At 56.3% G+C, this 19,958-nt stretch overlaps 1 protein-coding gene across 4 annotated transcripts in view; it reads left to right on the top strand.

The window, feature by feature from the left end:
* The window catches only part of ANO1 (anoctamin 1), a 176,258-nt gene that overhangs the window by 94,494 nt on the left and 61,806 nt on the right, over positions 1-19,958 (top strand). For all 4 annotated transcript variants that reach the window (XM_077115427.1, XM_077115425.1, XM_077115426.1 and 1 more), the window contains exons 4-7: positions 13,207-13,305; positions 13,990-14,141; positions 15,479-15,533; positions 18,603-18,654. In XM_077115427.1, coding sequence (XP_076971542.1) covers positions 13,207-13,305; positions 13,990-14,141; positions 15,479-15,533; positions 18,603-18,654 — 358 coding nt within the window. The remainder of the gene's footprint in view (positions 1-13,206; positions 13,306-13,989; positions 14,142-15,478; positions 15,534-18,602; positions 18,655-19,958) is intronic.

Raw genomic sequence — 19,958 nt, 5'->3', positions numbered from 1 at the left:
CTAGGCCAAATACCATTTCCCAAATGGTAAATGAGGTAACCCAGGTGTGTCACGATAGTTTCCTATTGCTTCAGGGACTAATGACCACAATATGGGGGCTTAAACTACAGAAATTGGTTGTTCCCCAGGTCTGAAGGCCAGAAGTCTGAGATCAAGGGATGGGCAGGGCTCCTCCCTCGCCTCTCCCAGCTCCTGATGGCGGCCAGCCCTCCTTGGCTTTCCGTGGTTTGTAGCCACTGCACTCCAGGCTCTGCCTCAGACTTCACGTTGCCTTCCCTGTGTGTCCAGATTTCCCCCGTCTTCTGAGGACATCCGTCATTTAATTAGGGCCTGCCCTAATCCAGTGGAACCTCATCTTACCTTGATCACACCTGCAAAGCCCCTATTTCCAAATAAGGACACATTTCCAGGCACCAGGGGTTAGAGCCCGTCTTTTGGGGGACACACTTCAACCCTCAACAGTGGGTTGTAAACTTCATGTCGTGATAAGTAACCATCACTTCCTGAAAACAGAGATGCTAAGTGGAGCCTCTTTCCATCCTGAGCTCCTGATTTGAGGGGTTCTCTCTGGGTGGCCCTTTGCCTGGCTGGGGTTCGGTCACCCAGTGTGTGCTCATGAACTCTGCAGCAGATCTAGTTTCCCCCTGGAGTTGTCAGTGCCCAGGGGGACATTAAAGGGCTCTGCTATCCAGGAAGCAAAGATTTGAGCTCAGCAAGGATTCAAAAAACCTTTCTCACCAACCTGGAGGGCAGTGGCTGGAAACCAGGTGTTGGCTGGGAGGTGAAAGTCTCCTCCTTTGCTGTGTCTCAGCAGGGGCCACTCTGGAGGAGACAGATGGCTGATTCTTTCTGGCTTTTCTCATTGTTCTACCCGGCCAGCCCTGCAGCTTTTTGCTGGAACAATACTGCTACTATGCCAAGTTTATTTCAACATGTCATTTTATAACTGGAGGAACAAGCAGACTGTCTCAAAGGCAGGAAAGGCCACTGGGGAGCTTGGTGGCAGAGGCCTCTCCCTGGGAGCTGTGATCACAAGCTCAGCCCTCTGTGGAGTGCCTTGTCTGCTCTCCATGGGATTTCCTCTCTATCTGTGTAATTGTCTCCTGACAGTAACTTTAAAATCTCATGCAGGTGGGGAGCACAGGCTGTGCAAGGCAGGGAGGAGGGGAGGCATACAGGTGGGGAGCACTGCCCGTGTCAGGTGGTGAGGAGGGAAGGAGGACATGCAAGTGGGGAGGACAAGCAGGTGGGAGCCCAGCCTGTGCAAGGTGGGGAGGAGGGGACGAAGGAGGGCAGGCAGGTGGGGAGCACAGCCTGTGCACAGTGGGGAGGAGGGAGAGCAGGCAGGTGGGAACACAGCCTATACAAGGCAGGGAGGAGGGCAGGAAGGAGGACGTGCGAGTGGGGAGGCCGTGCAGGTGGAAAGCACAGCCCATGAAGACAGGGAGGAAGGAGAGCATTCAAGTGGGGAGCACTGTGCTTATAAAGGAGGGGAGGAGGGTCTCAGATCAGGTCTCTCATGCTACTGACCAGGACCAAATCTAGGCTTCTTCCTTTCCTCCAGAGACTGCTCAGTCTGAGTTTCCCCTTATGTAAAATGGGAAGAGCTGTATTGTTGACACCTCTGGTGGTATCAGCAGAGGCCCCAGACAGACAGAAGCCACAGGATATATGTATATATTTATATTAAGAGATTTATTTGAAGGAACTGTCTCGCGCAATTGTGGAGGCTGGGGAGTCTGGATCTGTCGGTCCGGCCGCAGGCTGGACAGTCTGATAAAGAGGATGTTGGGGTCTCCAGTCCCAAATCCACAGGGAGGTCAGCAGGCTGGAAACTCAGGGACGAGGGGATGGTGTCTCTTTTTTGTCTTTCTTTTATTTATTTTTTTAATGAGAGTAGTTGTAGGTTTAAAAACATCAAACAGAAAGTACAGAGCTCCCTTGTACATCCCCACCCCATCCCACAGTTTTCCCTATTATTAACATTTTGGTTAGTATGGTAACTTTGTCACAATTCGTGAACCCATGTTATTATAATTATACTCTTAGTTATTTCCACAGATTATTTCCACAGATTACACTAGGGCTCACTCTTTTGTTGTATGGGCCTGTGGGGGTTGTGTTTCTTTTCTCTTATTTGTATTATAATAGCATATCCACAACTTAAAATTTCCCATTTTAACCACTTTCAAATATATAGTTCAGTATCGTTAATTACATTCACAATGTTGAGTGGCCATCACCATCATCCATCAGGAGAAATTTCTGTCACTCCAAACAGAAATGACCCATTAAGCATTAACTCCCTGTTTGCCACCCCCTGATAACCTGGATTCTAATTTCTGACCCTATGAATTTGCATATTCTAATTATTTCATATCTGTGAGCTCATACAGTATTTGTTCTTTCTTGCAATAAGTGCTCCGTGTTATAGTGCTTACAGGACTTCATTCCTTTTTTCAGCTGTATAATATTTCATTGTATGGCTAGACTACAATTCATTTATCCATTTGCTGATGGATACTTAGGTTACTTCTGCCTTTTGGCAATTGTGAATAATGCTAACAATTTAAGTGTTCAAATATCCGTTCGAGTCCCTGCTTTGGGGTATATACCCAGAAGTAGGATTGTTGGGTCATGTGGTGATTCTATACTTAATTTTTGAAGGAACCACCAAACTCTTTTCTGCAGTGACTGCACCGTTTTACATCCCCACCAACAATTCATGGGTTCCTATTTCTCGAAATCCTCTCCAACACTACTGTTTTCGTAGTAATAGTCATTCTAGTGGATATGAAGTGGTATCTCATTGCAGATTTGAGTTGCGTATTTCCCTGATGGCTAATGATGTTGAGCACTTTTCATGTGCCTCTTGGCCATTTGTGTATCTTCTTTAAAGAAATGTCTGTTTAGTCCTCTTCTCATTTTTTTTTAATTGGGTTGTTTGTCTTTTTGTTGTTGAATCGCAGGAGTTCTTTATATATTCTAGATATTAAGCCTTTATCGGAAATATGGTTTCCGACTATTTTCTCCCATTCTGTAGGTTGTCTTTTCACTCTCTTGATAATGTCCTTTAACGCATAAAAGTTTCTGGTTTTGATGAATTCCCATTTACCTGCTTTTTTCTTTTATTGTTCATTCTTTCAGGGTAAGAGTAAAATCTAAGAATCTTTTGTCCAATGTGAGGTTCTAAAGATGTCCCCCTATGTTTTCTTCTAGGAGTTTTACAGTTTTGGTCCTTAAACTTAGTTCTTTGAACCGCTTTGAATGAATTTTCCTATGTGGTGTGAGGTGAAAAGCCTTAGGGCAGAATTTCTTCTTTTTTTGAAAACCTCCATTCTTTGCTCTTCAGGCATCCAAGTAGGACTCCCTGTCACTGAGCGCATTCTCCTTATTTACTTAAAGTCAACTGGTTGTAGAATACAATCCCATCCAGTAAATACCTTTAACGCAACAGCCAGATTAGTGTTTGACAAAACCACCAGACAGCAGAGCCTGGCCAAGTTGACACAAAATTAAAAGCCACACCTTGATGTTACAAGTTATCCTTGCAAAGCGCTTAACGGTGGAGCCTGGCAGGTGATACATCCTTACCTGCTTATCTTAATATTCTGTCGTATACTAGACATAACACTGAAATGGGAGGAAAGCTGCCCAAGAAAGAGAGAGAAATCTCCAAACTCAATGAAACACTACACCGTCAATACCTTTTGCTTAACTTATTTCATTCTCTATCAGGATTTTGTAATGAAAAGCAAAAATAAGGACATGGGTTAGTGTCACCGAAAGATCTAATTGTCCTGGTAAATATCCCATTGTCATCACCTGTCCCACTGGTAATTGTGCTCGACAGCTAAAGGAAGCTTTCCGCAATTAATTTGGCCCATTTGAAAAGCAAAAATGCCGTTTTGGTGTAGATGAGGCCGTTTGGTGAGATGAGTGGGTCCCCCTGCATTCTCTCAGGTCATAAACTGCATTTTACAAGAGGCTTCTGTAAACCTGGGACTTTTCACCAAGATGCGCGAGGCCCCCTGGGGTTGTTTGGAGGAGCTGTCCTTGGCTGCAGCCCCGTTGCTTTCACCTGCTCTGCCAGAGACAGGCAGAACCAAAATCTGTTAAGAGACTGTTTGGGTTCACCGCAGTCTGAACAGTGCGTGGGGCCCTGCCAGCACGATGAACAGGGACGCCTGCCCTCATATTTATTTCAGAGTGAGGAGACGTTCTTTTTTGATGAATCTTTCCCGGGAGTGTGCTGAGATTACGAGGAGTGAAACTGTTTGCAATTTGGGAAAATGAGATCGCCTCCGAGGGATCTCATTTCTCCTGGGGGAGAAAACTCCAGAGACTTCCTCAGTTGCTCAAACGCTTGAGGACCCCACAAAAATTAAGGATCGTTACCCCGAAACAGGGTTTCTCCACGTTGGCCCTATCAACATTCAAGACAAGATAATTCTTTGTTTGGGAGGCTGTGGGATATTTTGCAGCATCTCTGGCCTCTGCCCACTAGATGCCAATAGTACCTCCTGAGTCATGACACCCCAAAATGTCTCCAGATATTGCCAAACTTACCCTGGGGGCCAAAAACTCCCCCCAGTTTGAGAACTGCTTTAGAGGCCAAGGAAGAAGAGGGAGCTGAAGAGAGAGAAGTGGGGACAAAGACACATGAGGGTCTCTGGGGGGGTGGGCTGGAGCCTCTCCCCTGGGTCCTGGGGGTGCCATGTGGAGGTCGCTCCTGGGCGTGTTACGCTGTGTTGTTCCCTCACAAAATGGTGCGTGGCCACCCACGTCCATTCCCCCCCAACCCCCCAGGCCTGCTGTCCAGGACCTCCCATGGCACCGTGCGTGGCCTGGGGCTGCTGAGGGAGGGGCGCGGCTGTGGGTGGGGCCGGTTCTGAAGGACCTCACTGCAGCTGATTCCAGCGTGGACTTGTCCCCGGAGCAGGGTGGCCTGCACAGGGTAAGCACACTGCATGGCTGGCGGCCAGAGGTACCCCTGGGGGTGGGGGCCAGAGCAGCGAGAAGATTTGGGGGGGGGGCTCCAGCCTTGGCCCCTCCTGCCTCTCTGCAGGAACTACCTGGGGCATCTTCTCAAAATGCCAGCTCAGGTTCTGCCGGTCTGGGGCAGGACCAAGACTCTCCGGGGACATGGAGATCCATCCGGGGGTGGGGGGCCGTGAAGAGCGTGGGGGTGAGGGCCTTTTCCCTCCCGGGGCCCACAGAAGCAGAGAAGGACCCCCAAACCCCCTCGAGGCCCCGATTCATCCGGCACCCCAGAGGTGGCCCTGGAACAGAGACCCCTGCACCGGTGGCCCTGAGCTGGGGGGCTTGGTGGGATGGGGTGACAGCTCGCTGCCACACGCCCTCACGTGTGACTCCGATGCATAGAGCAGACAGAGACTGAGTCTGGACAGAGCAAAGAGACGGGCAGGCTGCGGCCACGTGTCCCCATGCCCACCCGCCACTGCCCTCCCCCAGGCCCGTGGGCTCCAGAGAACCCAACTTGGCAGAGACCCCTCCGGGACAGCAAATGGCAGGAGAAGGGTTTGTTGGTGCAGAAGTTCAGGCCTCTGCAAGGAGCACCGCCCCGCCCCCCACCGCGGTGGGGTCAGCTTCCAGGGCTCCCTTCAAGAGGACAAGAGAGCATGTTTCCTTGCAACTGATATTTGTCCGTATTTTTGCAGTCCAGCCTCAAAGCTGGACATTATTTATGTCCGCGAGGCCAGTGCCCAGGAGGCCAGGCGCTGACGCCCGGCGCCGCGTGCTGGGGCTGGCCGAGGCCCGCCGCCCTTTCCGGGAACTTGACCCCGGCCTCAGCAGATCCTGTTAAGGCCTTCGACCCCAGAACATGGAAACCCCAGCTGGTTTTCATGCTGCTGTTTGGGGACCCCTTGCACCCCGAGCCTGCCGGCTGTGGCTTCTCAGCTAGAGCTGCTGTGCTCACTCAGTGCATCTGCAACCTGTTTCGGAAAGCAGGGGGAGACCAGCTGCAGGGGAAGGGGCGTGCTTTCGGACAAGTCGGGGATGCACAGAGGGGCTGGCAAGGACCTGAGCTCGGAGACCAGGGAGGGGTCAGAACAGCCCCCTGGGAGAGTGAGGTGGGGGCACCCCAGCCCCCCTGGGAGAGTGAGGGAGTGAGGTGGAGTCGCCCCAGCCCCCATCGGAGCCAGATGGGGCTTGAGCAAGGAGCATCCCCTCTCTGGCCTCAGTTTCCCCATCTATAGCACATCCCTCATGGAGCAGGGGGTGGACATGAGGGTTAAATGCCCTGCTAACTGGGGCGGGGGCAGGAGAGAGGAGCCCCTTTGCAGATGAAAATAGAAGAAGCAGAGGCACCGAGAGAGGCAGCCAGCAGCAGAAACTGCACTTAAACCTGGGTCCCAGCTCCGGCCCCCGAATCATGCGTTCTCACCGCCCCCCCCCCAACTGCAACCCCCAGGCTTAGCAGCGGGAAGAAGGTGGGGTGCCGGGGGTGCAAGGCCAGTCCTGAAAATGCCACTTGTCCATTCATAATTCCAGTGGCACAGGTTCATTTCTCTGGCTCCACGCCATGTCTTCCAGCATCTTCTGCTGAGACCCAACACATGTTGCATGGCTTTATTTTATTTTATTTGCATGGGCAGGCACCAGGAATCGAACCTGGGTCTCCGGCGTGGCAGGCGAGAACTCTGCCACTGAGCCACCGTGGCCTGCCCTCTTTTTTTTTTTTTTTTTTTTTTAATTTTTATTGTAGTGACTCACACAACACAAAATTTCCCATTTTGACTGCTTCCCAACACAGTTCAGCGGTGCTAATTATCATCCCAGGGGGGCTGTTCCCCCCGCTGCTGATTCACTTCAGCCCAGCTTGGCTGTCTTTTCCGCCCTGACTTAGTGGAAACGCACTTCTTTTAAAGAGAATTCTATTTTCTTAAGCCGTGCCTTTAAAGCCCCCCAAAACTGCTGCATGATAGCGTGGGGGCCCAGTTATTTGGGATGAACCGTTGCCTTCTGGCTGCAATTCTGCCATCCCCATGCGGGGCCACAGCTTAGCAAAGTTCCGGAATTCTGCGAGCCAGTTTTTCAACTGCTAGTAGCTGGAAATTGGCTGCAGCAGGAGTATTTATCCCTTGGCAGAAGCTATAAATCAGGGTTTTCGTTGTTTGTTTTTTTTCTGGCTTACCAGCAACCCCCCGCTCCAGCCCCGACATGTCTTCCTTTCCTCGGAGGGGAGGAATCTTTTTCAGTCTGTCTGTTGAGTTTTTGACTCTCTTTAGTATGGTTTTTTTTCTAGAAAGTTCTGTTTGGTTCTTTTCCAGGTCACTTTTCTAGGTCACTTTTAATACTTTCCTGTCCCTCGCAGGTCTTTTCTGTCCTGGTGTTTATTTCCCTAAGTGCGGTAAGCGAGGCTGATTTATGGTCCGCCTCGTGCTTGTGGGATCCGAAGGCTGTGCAGTCCTGCCCCGGCTCCCCCGTGCCCCTCTCGTGCTGCCCACCCGGGCCGGCTGGCCTCGCCCTTCAGGAGCGCAGGTGGGGGACCCCGCCCCGGTGCCCCGATGCTCTGTGCTTGTCCCCATGGCTGGGGCAGGTGGCTGCGGCCACATGGGACACTGGGGACCCCACCGCCCCCTGCTTGCCCCCTGCCGTCCCCTTCTCCCGCCCCCCTGGGCCGACGGCGGCTTTCCTGGGAGTCCCCGGGGCTTGGGGAAGGAAGAGCCTTGCCTTGCAGGTCACTGGGGGGGGCAGCTGAATGTGGGGAGGGTCTCACCCCCGGGCTGCTGACCTCCCCACCGAGTGGCAGAGGCAGCTCCCTCTCCGGGTGCAGATTTTCCCCCAAAACATGGCTGGGCATCTCCCTGCTTCTCAAGCCAGTTCACCACCCTTGGGGGCTCAGATTCTGTTTTTCTCCTATGTCCTTTATCGATGGGAGGGTGAATCCAAGTTATCCGCCCCCCTTTAAGCAGGAGCGGGAATAAGTACTTCCTGCTGATTTGCTTATTCCTTTGTCCCTGTGACCGACAGCCGTCGAAGGTGGGGGTGGGGCTGGGGGCAAAGGCGCCCACCCGCCTGCACGCGTGTCTCGGCTCGTTCCCAGAGGACGCGGGAGGGTGGCCGTAGGCGCCTCTGCGGCACCGCCCCCACCACCTCCAGCCGGGTCCCCCCAGTGCGCTCCACGCTGCACCTGCCCCTCCGGATGTGGCCCCCCTCACCCCGGCCGAGCGTGCAGGGAAGGGAAGGGGGAGCATTGTGGGTCAGCACTGGCGGAGTCAGGCTGCATGACCCCTTGTCCCCTGCCATTCAAGTGGTCACAGTAATAGCCCCCACATCCGCCCAAGGAGCCGGCAAGAGGGACGAGGTCTGAGCACCTGGGCCGCCCTCCGCTGGCATTCAGTGGACTCCGTGTAGCGTGGCCCACTCCCTCTTCCCTCAGGGTTCGTGCAGCTTTGAGCACCTACTGTGTGCCAGGCTCTGGCCTCAGTCCTAGGAGCACGTGGGTGAGCAAGGGAGACACACAGGCCCCAAACCCGACATCCCAACCTGTGCCTGTGCCGGGAAACCGGTGCCCATGGGCAGAGAGCCCACCCACAGCTGGTGTCCCGCGCCTTGAAAACCTATTCGTGGCAGAGAACCTGAGCCTCTTCCATGGGGCAGCCACCCGGGCCTGGGTCCTGGAGACGGGATGAGGGCAGCAGCGACACTGCCCAGGGCAAGGGTGTCACCGGGGCTGGGCAGCGCACGTGTGGCCTCGCAGCACCCGCAGGGCTCCTAGTCCTGCAGGAGTTGGGACGCCCAGCTGGAGAGGGCTGGGAGTTCGCCCAGGGCCCCCCGGTGGTGGCGGGGCTGGGGGGCCAAGCCGCTGTGGCTCCAGGGCTCTCCCTGACCTCTCGCCCTCTCTGTGGCATGACTGTCCAGCCCCCGCGCTCCCGGATCTCTTGTCCCCTAAGCTCAGCACCAAGAGGCGACAACTCACCCGCATGAACCATGTGGCACTGTTCACCATTCCCAAAAGGTGGAAGCCACCTGAATGCCCCTAGGCAAGAGGTAAATGAGGTTAGTCTGTACAGGGCCGAAGGGCTGGTCCATGTGATGACACAGATGAGACGTCAGCATCACGTTGGGTGAAACGAGCCAGGCACAAGGGACAGACACTGCGTGCTTCCACTTGCATGAAATGTCCAGATAGGCAAATTCATAGACAGAAAGTAGGATAGGGGTTCTCAGGAGCCAAGGGCAGGAGGGGAACTGGGCGCTGTTGCTGCACAACCCTGTGGATGTCATTGACACCACTGAACTGTGCGTTTAGATATGGTGAAAATGTCAAATTTTATGTTATCTGTATTTTCCCACAATGTAATTAAAAGCAGGACCCTACAAAAGGGCCTGGGACCATGGGAGGAGACAAAGTGGTTGGTGCCCTCCTGGGGCTGAGTCCACCTGGTGGAGATGGGGAGGCAGCACCGACAGTGCAGGGGCTTGGGGATGTGGGGGGCCCGGGGGGGGCAGAATGGCCCACGTCCCATCCCAATCTGCAAAGCCACACTTTGGAACCAGCCAGTGGGGCATGCAGGGGCCAGGGCTGGGCATTAGAACCCCCGGGCCTGTGGGCAGCTGTGGGGCATGCAGGGGCCCAGTAGAAACTGGCTCTGTTTGCGATTTTCTTCCTTCTTCTGAAAGGACAATTCCAGAGACAGCTGCGGTCAAGTCATATTGTCGCATGTTGGGCTCCGGACGTGCCATTTGCACTGGGTGAGGTCTGTGTGGCCAGGTGGGCAGCTTCCGCCTGCCCCCCAACCCCATCTGCTTGGGACTATTTTGAGGACCTGACACTGTCCCCTCACAGTCCTTTGCGGTCCACCCAAGCTGGCCCTCTGCCCCCCGCCACAGGGCTGTGTACTTTGGCCTGAGCTGCTCTGTGGCCTCCAAATGCCCCCCAGGTGCAGCCAGAGTCCCGACCACACTCATTCCTTCAGGGTACTGGGGCAGGGGGGACAGAGAGAAGAGGGGACCCCAGCCTTTCACGGTTTTTCCCCGCAGCAGGGGGACTGCAGTCAGGCCCAGTACCTAGTAAAACGCCCCTGCGGTGACTTCTCCCGGCTTGTCGCATGACCCTTTTCCCAAATCTCGCCCAATATTCCCCTGGGAGAGACCCCATTCTTCATGTAGACAGAGGCGTGTGCTTTCCCAGGGAAGCCAGCAGCAGGCACCGGCAAATTGACCGCCTTCTAGAGGTCTCCATGGACCCAGAGGGAAGATGTATTTTGGGTCCTTGCATGTGGGTGAACGAGGCACAGAAATAAATCTGGGTCTGGAGCAGAAACAGACAGGCCTGGCCGCACGTGTGCTGTTGATAGGCTGCGCTTCAGGCCTCCAGGGAGGCTGCCACTGCGCCGACCCTTGCCTGTGCATCAGTGGGGCTGGAGCAGGACGCCCACATCTCAGGTTCCCACACCTTTAGTGGCTTCCTAGGGCTTGGGAGGTGGCTTGAGTATCCTGCCTGCATTAGAGAGGCATGGGGCTCCTGGGCTGCCTTATGTCCAAAGAGCAGGCCCTCTCCGTGTGTGGCAGGAGCCCCTCACTATACTGACTCCTGCAAGCCAGGTGGGTATGACAGTGCTAAGAGCATATGGGTCCTCCCCCACACTGCAAAGCAGGTCTTGTCTTGCCCCAAATTTGCAAAAGAGGAAATGAAGGCTCTGAGAATTACATGGCTTGCTGGGAGACTCCGGTCCCGTGCTGGCCATCCGTCCTGGGGCTTATGGGCTGCTCAGTCCCCCCCAGTGCCCACCCAGCCTGCCCCTCCAGAGCAGCAGATGGGCCTGGACTCCCCTGGCCCGGACCCTGGGGCTGCCTCCTCCCGCCCATGTGGAGATGTGTCGGTTCACGGAGAGCACAGGCCCCCACTGCCCACCCTCCAGCCCATGCACCCTCACTATGCTCCCCGGTTCCACACGTACATGCTGGCCTCTTGACTCCTGCTCATCCGGCCCCCAGCCTGGGATGCCCCAGGCCTTCTGGTCTCCTCGAAGCATCTTTAAGACCCAACTTCTAAGCCTATGCTTCTGAAAAGCCCCCTACCCTGCTTGGACAAAGCTTCTGGCAGAAAGCCCCATCCAGCTCAGACCCTGGAGCTTCACGGTGCGTGAGTTCCGGGCCCCACATGCAGGATGTGCTACTGTGCCTCAGTTTCCATAGCTGTGAAATGGGGACAGTGATGGTCCCTCCGTCTCATTCAGGCAACGGGTTAGTGCAGGTAACATGTGTGCGACAGGGACTGGGACATAAAAGCACTCAGTAGGTTTTTACTCCATCATCATCATCATCATCTTATTAACTTGGCATTCATTCATTCATCCATTCATTCGTTTGACAGATATTTGTAGGACGCCTATTCCGTGCCTGCCATGGGCAGCGGGGTCAGCGGGCATGAAGCCTCAGCAGGGCTCGCCTCCTCACTGGGCTCAGAGGAGGCCTGGGCCGCTGGCACCGAGGACGGGGCGGAGTGGAGGACAGCACAAGGACGCGGGCACCGAAGGGCCTGTGGACCTCGCTGCCCGCCTCGGCCACCACGGGACAACATGGGACGCATTCAGTAGACGCGTGCCCTTCGGTGGGGATTGGAAAGAAGACAGGAAATGCAGCTCGGGTGTCGGGGGATCCACTGACCCATGCTGGTCTTGGGGTGCCACCAGAAGGAGCCCAGCTCCCCTGAAACTGCCTGACCCAAAAACTTGGTCTCTCAGCCCAGCCACCTGGCTTTTCCAGGTTTTTTCCAGGTTTCTCTGTTCCCGTCGCGGGCTTCTGCTCACTCTCGCTTGGTGGCTGGCAAAGTTTGAGTGCATTTATTTGGCCCACTTAAGACTCGTTTTTCTTCAGAGTCATTCCCAAGTGGCTTTGACTCTGTGGCTGTTTTCCAACCCCCCACGTGAGCCTGTAGGCTTTTGCCCGCACTCGCGGCCTGGCCAACCCCAGGTGGGCCCAGACCCGAGCACCGGGCCCCATGCCGGCATGCCCAGATGGGGTGGTCCGGCCCCGGCTGCCGCTCCTCCTTCCGAATCCTGATTCCAGATTGTCAACTCTGGGCTTGCAGTCAGTTCCTCTCATTCTCAGGACTGCGGACAAGGCTCCATCCGGAGGCTCAGCCTGGACCCCAACCCCTGGGGGTTCCCTCTCGGAAGTCAGAGAAGCCCGATGTACCCAGCAGGCAGCCTTGGTTTGGGAAACGTCATGTGCCCTTGCTCTTTTCTGCAGTCACAGCAGTGGGGCCCCCAAGTCATCTCAGGGCACTCGGAAGGTCCAGCTGGGGGTTCACGAGGCTTTGTGGGAAGACACATTATTCCTGCAGAGCCCTGTTTCCTCCATAAAAGGAATCTCATAAACACGAAATCCTGGGGGGCGTGGAGGAAGGCAGGGTCGCTGTGGGTCTCGTGGTTCTCACCTGAGATTACAAGCGGGGCCCCTGAGCAGCGCGGCCACGTTTGAATGTGGACGCCCACTGCTGCTCGCCGGAGGACGCTGGCTGTGACTTGATTTCTCTGGGCCTCAGTGTTCCTTTCTGTAAAGAGGGACAATAGCCACTCCTTACTTTCAGGGGGTGCTCAGTACCTCTCAGCTGTTCCTTACAGGTAGTCGGACATGCTGGGGAGAGAGCCTATCCCAGCTGAAGTCAGGGCCTGCTCTCGCGTGTCTGCCCCAGGCCACCCACTCAAGTTAGGATAAAGTTGGAGCACAGGCAGGCGCTAGGGCATTGGGCTGGGGCAGGCGGAGGTCTGGCCCTGACCCTACAGAACAGAAGATTCCCACAGGGGGCCACCTTGAGCCACTGTCTCTTCGTCCCTGCTTGGGGACCCGGGACACCGCCAGTGTTGAGGCTGCAAGGCTCGGGCTCTGGTGTGGAGAAGCCCCTTTTTGTGACCTGAACCCCTTTTATGACTGTGCCTCCCTGAAAACTTCCCAAGTGTTGGGAGTCTCTGGGGCTCCCACTCCAGCCCTCCTGTTCTTAACTATTCCTGTGGGTCTGGGGCAGCCCACTCAACCTCTCTGAACTTCTTTCTGTCATGCAAGGAGGAGACTCCAGCAGCCACCTCAAAGGGGCATCACGAGGATTGAGGCCTCATGTAGTAGCTGCTCAATAAATTGTACTTACACCTCAATTAACTTGCACCTGGGCGTTAAGAATGGTTTTCACAAGTGTCCACCCACCCTGACTGAGAACTTCTCTTCTCTTTCTAGACTAAAATTCATGGGGTTGGATTTGTAAAAATCCATGCCCCCTGGAATGTGCTGTGCAGAGAAGCCGAGTTTTTGAAACTCAAGATGCCCACAAAAAAGGTTGGTGGTGCCTTTTCTACTCTGAAATCTATTGCCAAGTCCAAACGTTGACCCCAGCAGTAAAATGTCACTGCCACGAGGGTCTGAACTGTCCTGAAAAGCTGAAAGCCCCGCGAGGGTGGCACGGCTCGAGTCTGACCCGGGGAGAACGTCACCCAGGGCTCGGACTGCCTTCGGAGACCCCAGACCAAACCCCAGCGAGAGATGGCACAGGCAGCAAAGAGTCGCTTCTCGGCCACCAAAATTCATCGTAAATGCAGATACAATTTTTGCACCTGTGGTATCTCAGCTAATCTATCAAAACCGTTTTCATTACATTTCCTACTGGCTGAGATTTTGTGGTCTTAATTTCTGAAAGCTTTTCGGTTCAAAAGCAGTTGACGGTGTATTCCCGGGCTCTCGTTTTGGGGTTCCTACCGGCTCTGTTGAGGCAGCCTCTGCTTCTCACCTCCACTGAAACCTTTGGCTGGCATCTCTCTAAACAAAAGTAAAGTTGGGGGGCTCACGTCTCCGGGGATGTACTATGAGTGCTCTCTTGGCCTACATCTCTGGAACTCTGTGCTTTGGGGGTTCGTGGGGAAACCTGAGCATGGCAGGCTCTGGTTCTCGCGGGGACGGGGCCAGCGGAGAGCAGAGCTGGGGGCTGGGGGCTGGGGGCTCAGCCCAGGCGGCATCTCCCCACAGATGTACCACATCAACGAGACCCGCGGCCTCCTGAAAAAGATAAACTCGGTGCTCCAGAAAATCACGGACCCCATCCAGCCCAGGGTGGCCGAGCACAGGCCCCAGACCACCAAGAGGCTCTCCTACCCCTTCTCCCGGGAGAAGCAGCACCTGTAAGTGGGGGGACCCGTTGCAGTCCCCAGCGTCGTCCGGGAAGTGAGACATGTGGGTTGTGTGGGACAGAGTCGTCTAAGGTTGGAGGGGAGTCCTCCATCCCCCAAAGGAGAGGGGACCTCAGCCCTTCGAGTGTGTTCTTTCCATGATGGCCGTGAGTGGAGCAGGTCAGGGAAGTGCCTTGTTCTGCTCGGCAGCAGGATGGCTGTGGGGAAAAGAGCGCGGGCTGAGTGGGGACACGCTGGGGGCCGGGGGTGGAAGCCAGAGGTCTCCAGACCCATGGCCGGTATGTCCCCTCCCCTCCTGCCCAGTTCCCGCCCGGCACGGCCTGAGGGTTCAGTGAGCCTGGCTCCACACCACAGTGGCTTTGGGAGCCCAGAAGCAGGGCCTGGGGGGTTGTTCCCAGCAACAGCCCTGAGCCCTCCAGGGGTTGCAGCTGGCAGGGGTTGCCTGGCAGTGCTCCACTGGTTCTGGAACCTTCCCTCCTTCCCTGCTCCCAAGGTCAGCCTCCACGGCCCCAGCTGGGAGAGCTCGAGCATGGCCACGTAAGAAGCCAGGCTTAGTTTGCCTGCTGGGGGTGACCTGGGATGGCTCCTGGACGCTGCTGGCCTCTCAGGCATGCAAAGAGAAAATGCCCTCGACCCGAGCGGGTTGCACCCAGAGAGCAGGGCACTGCCCCAGCCCGGCCCCTTCCAGGAGCTCTGGAGAGGAGTGGCCAAGTGACCCCCGGCCATATACTCCCAACTCTGTCCAGGGCCACCAGTTGTCCCGCCTGCCTGGCCAGGGCCTGGCCACCTCCATCCAGGCCCCCTGGGGTGGAGACCTCAGGCCCTACCCCGAGCGCCTTAGGGAGTGGGTAGCGTGTCTTGGGGCTCCCCGAGGGCAGGAGGCGCTCGGTGGCCCCAGACATCAGGTCTGAAGCCAGTTGGAAACGTCAGAGAGATCGTGTTAAAACCTGGAATGTCCTGTGGTGGGTTGACACTATTCCCACCGCTGGCAGCGTTGACACAAAGGTGAAAAAAATAATAATAATAACCGTCAAGGCTGTCATCAAAGGAGGCGGGGCCTTCACGGAGGGAGGTCCAAACCGTGCCCACCCCCAGGGTCACTTCCCACCTGCATGGGTTCCGGAGCTCTCTGGGGAGGGCAGGGGCGATGAAACAGAATGTTCCAGAAGCCCAGGGAGGGGTCAAACCTGGTATGTGGACGGCGTCAAGCCAAGTTCACGGCTGCCGCCAATGGGGACAGCGTCATTTCCCGGGCTTCGGGGATGGGGAGGACGGGGAGAGCCACCTTCCGTGAACTGTGTCTCATTTGCTTCCCTGTATTCCAACAGATTCGACCTGTCTGATAAGGATTCCTTTTTCGACAGCAAAACCCGGAGCACCATTGTAAGTGCCTTTCACACGGAAAGCGCTCGCCAGGCCAGCGCCCCTGGGGACACCGGTGATCATTTCGTTTCTGCCAGCCTTCCCCAGCTGGAAGGCAGCTCTAATTGTCTGGGACAGAAATAATTAGGATAATACAGCCCAGAGGCGGCGAGGAGCCCAGGGGACGGCCGTGGCACGTCCCCGGGCTGGCGCACAGAGGAGGGGAGGAAGGGCCCAGCAGCAGGAAGAAGCAGGAGCACAGGGAATCCAGACCCTTCACCTTATTTAAATAAGGTTTCTGCATCTTTGCCATTGCCAGCACGTCCCACGGAATCTCCTTGCACACCCCGAATCGTCCTTGGTCCCAGCTACCAGGGGCTCTGGGACCAGAGGGGCGTGGATTAGGAGATATTTCCGGGGTTTTGCCAAACAAGCAAGATGAGGCTGGCCTTCTCCCAGGCCACCCTGCCCTGCCTCCTTAGGGTGCTCGCCTGTTTGTGCACCAGCTGCCAGCTGGTCCACCCTCTGGCCGATCCGGGGCCGTGCATGGCCCAGGACGCAAGTTTTATCTAAACAAGAAATTAACCTCACAGCCTGGCTGAGAAGAGATGGGGGGCTGCGGGGGCCAGCCTGGTGGGCCTAGGGTGGACACTTGTCCATTCACTGCCACCATCCTGCACCTGGCAGGCAGCCAGGGGGTAGGGCAGTGGGCGTGTGGTATGGGCGTGGCCCGGCCCCCGCGGGGACAGCAGGCTGGGTCTCAGCCATGCTCCGCCTCCCCTCCCCCGGCCCGTGACCTTGGGAGCGTCCCTGAGCCGTCCTGGAACTCTAGGATCCTCGCTTCTTCCCTCAAAGGGCAGATAGCCGGGGGAGGTGGGACGCTGCATGCAATTAGATCGTATAATAAGAAACAACAAAGAGCTAGTTTTGTGCCAAAACATCAGCTGCCCAGGGAAGCTCAGGGCAAAGATGTACCCATAAGAGGGAGCTCCTCCACCCCAGCCACGGTTTTAAGCTGAGTTCATGTTTTCTACCTTTCGGGGGTGGGGGTGGGGTGTTGTAACGGCAATGCTAAGTAAACTGAGTCACTGCCTGCAGCAACCCCAGCTCTTTACGTGTCCAGAGCTGCTTAGAGGCTGCTGGAAGCACAGGTTCGCCTGCAAATTCACTCTCACTCTCGAGGAAGGTGATGTGTCTGGGCAGGGGCGGGAAAGAGGAGGGGAGACCCTGTGAACCCGGAGCCTTTGTCCTCCTCTCGTTGGGAAACTGTTGTGCAGTTGAGCCCTGGGGAAAAGGCTGCTGCCATTGCTCAGCTTCAGAAAAGGCTCTGTCAAGGTCAGTGAGTGTGGACAGAACAACCCATGACTCCATTTACCTGGTGGGTTGCTTTTCCCAGAGACCCTGGAGGCCCAGCTGGGAGCTGCTGGAGTCTTACAGAGCCCGTCTTGAATGACTTGAAGCTTTGCCTTTGGGTGTCCAGGCAATGGGGTGGGATCACTCCAAGCAGAGGGCGGAGGCGTGGCTGGGTCTCCTCGTCCCTTCCCCCGACAGGGGCTGCTCTGCTCTGACATTAGGTGGTCCAGCCTGCAGGTGGGGGGAGGTGGGGAAAAGCAAGAGCCAGTGGGGAGAGGCAGACTGCCCATCTTGGGTCTTGGACCTGTGGCATTAGGAGCCACAGAAGGTTCCGGAGCAAGATTTTGGACGTGGTTAGATCTGTTTTAGAAAGGTCACTACGGGTGGCCAGCTGAAGGACAGGTGAAGGACAGCCTTGCGGTCATGCCAAGGTCATGGGGAAGGGGATGGGGACGTGATGGATGGACGAGGTGGGGGCTGTTGAGAGCGGCTGGGTGGTGATTCATGGATTCAGTGAACAGGTGTGGACTGAGCCCTGCCGAGTGCCCAGGGCCGGGGACGGGAGCGGCAGGAAGCACATTTAGGAGCTGGCATGTGGCGAACGGTGCCACGGGCACAAGCGGTGGAAGGTGGAAGGCAGAGGGGCAGGGAGTGGGACTGTGGGCATGGGTGGCACTCCGTCACCTGGGTCTCAGCAGGAGAGGCAGCCAGGTCAAGGACCCACTGCTGGAAGAGAGGGCTCGAGGCTCAGGCAGGGGGCTGGCTATGTATTCAGGGCTCTGCAGAGAAAGCAGAACCAGTCGGAGATGTTTATTTAGAGAGTTTTATTGTAAAGAATTGGCTCACGTCGCCGTGGGGACTTGGCAACTTCAAACTCCGCAGGTCAGCGAGAAACTCGGGCTGGAGTTGAGGTGGCAGCCGTGGGTCTGAGATCCCCAGGGTGGGGGCAGGGCGGCAGGGCTTGGCACTGCCTCTGGAGGCAGAAAGCCTTGTTCTCAGGCCTTCTGCCGATCGGGCAAGGCCCACCCCTTGGTCTGAAGTTAGCGGTTGCTAGGCCTGACCACAACTGCAAAATGCCCCACACGCAAACTAGCGTTTCACCAAACCACTGGACACGAGAACCCAGCCACGTTAGCCCGTCACCCCGGGGACGGTGGAACAGGACTGAGTGGGGGCCAAGGTGGAGGAGACACGTCAGGACGGTGGGCGTCAGATGGCGTGGAGCCTGGGGGTTGCCAAGGGAGGACGCTGGCCTTGTCGAGTGGGTGGGAGCCCCAGAGGCTTCCAGGAGAGAACTGGTGGGATCCGACATGCCGGCCTGTGTGGGAATCGCCATCCCATCCTGCAGATGGGGAGACCGAGGCACAGAGTGGTTGTGATGTTTGCTGAGCATGACACAGCTACACGTGGTGCCGTCAGGACTCAAACCCAGACAGACAGACCCCCAAGCCACCAAACACAACCGTTCGAGGGTAAAAGGGTGCCCACGGCACAGGGTGCCTGCATTCCCTGCTGGGGAAGGACGTCTTGAGACGGGAGCTCTCCAAGCAACATTTACCTCTCCCTTTGACAGTCCTGAGAATGGGGCGTCCAGCTGACTGTTGCTTAGGGAAGCTGGTGCCTTTCCTTTGGGGGTTTCCCTTTGCAGGCCTCTCCTCTGCAGCCGCGCGGCCGTCTCTGTTTGCCGGACGTGCCTCGAGTAACTGTCACCCCCCTCCTTTTGTCTCTGTGCCGCAGGTATACGAGATTTTGAAAAGAACAACGTGTACCAAAGCCAAGTACAGCATGGGTAAGGGCATTTTTAGGGCCTGACATCAGCATTCGTTTCCCTGCCGTAATCTTGCCTCCAAATCATCTCCACAGGCAGTGGGTGGCTGGCTGGGGTTTTATTTAAAGGGTTTCAATTTAAGTCCTCCCCTTTAAGTCCCCTTAGCAGTTTGAGACGGGAGAGCCGGGTAGCTGGCAGGAGAGCCATTCCAGGACCCCAAGGCACTTTGGCCGCGCTGCCAGCTGGCCCGGCTCTTTTAAGCACAAAGGTATCATTCACTTGGACTTGAGGAATTTGCTCACCGTGGGGGATAAACTGTGGGTGGAAACGAACCAGCGTCGGGTGACCAAGGAGACTCAACTGTCTCCTGGGGAGACAGTGCCCGGGGAGCTGGCCCATGCAGCGCTCTGGGGCAAACTAGAAACAGCAGCCCCTGCTCTGATGCAGCCCAATAGGCGTGCAACGAGGTCCATGTATTCCGTGGAGGCTGCATTCCAGCCCCCACCTGCCCCCTTGATCGGGCATCACTGTGCACAGAAGTCCTGGTTCTGGAAACTGCCACCACACAGTTCGGACCAGGTCCCTTGGGCACCAGCACCCTGAAACCCCAAGCCACAGATACAGGACCTTCCTGCGTGGACCTTGGGCAGGGCTGCCCCGGCCTAGGCCCCATGCCCCACACCCTGCGGGCTGCAATCATTTTGAGTCAAAACAATTAAGAGCAAAGGAATGCCCTTGCCAGCCATCTCCGCTCCTTCATGAGCCCTTTTATGCCTGCTGGAGACCGTGCCAAGGGGTGGCAATCCATGACGCTGCAGAAGGGGGAGGGCTCTCCAGGCCGTGCTCAAGAGGGGCTGGGGAGGCCTGGTGAGCGCTGCTAGGAGGAGAAGGGCTCCTTGCCAGAGCCGACTTCCCGCAGCAGTCAGGCGGAGGGTGAGGGAGGTGGGAGGGGAGTGCCAGCCCGTGTCATACCTGGGTGGGCCCAGGACGCAGGGAGGAGGCACCGTCAGACCCATCTTGCCCCCTGGCCTTGTGGCTGCTGCTTGGTCACAGGGACGCTGTTCCTGGCTTGAATCTCTGCTCCCCTGGGGCCACGGGAAGCCAAGGCCCGGCCGACCCCGGGAGCTGGGAGCTGCTCACACAGCTGTAGTGAGATGAACCGGCGGGAAGGGTAATGGAGGAGCTGGGGTTTTGGAAAGTGCCTCTTAGTCCCTGCTGCCGGGACATGGGGGCTCCAACTGAGAGAACCTAGGCATGCCTTCCCCCTCCCAGGACCTCAGTTTCTCCATCGCAGCTCATGTACATGCTTGCCGAGGTTTGCAGAG

Source organism: Tamandua tetradactyla, chromosome 9 (assembly GCF_023851605.1).
Source record: "Tamandua tetradactyla isolate mTamTet1 chromosome 9, mTamTet1.pri, whole genome shotgun sequence".
NCBI classification, from domain to species: domain Eukaryota; kingdom Metazoa; phylum Chordata; class Mammalia; order Pilosa; family Myrmecophagidae; genus Tamandua; species Tamandua tetradactyla.
The sequence above is the reverse complement of the archived record's forward strand: the minus strand, read 5'-3'. Positions and strand labels throughout refer to the sequence as shown.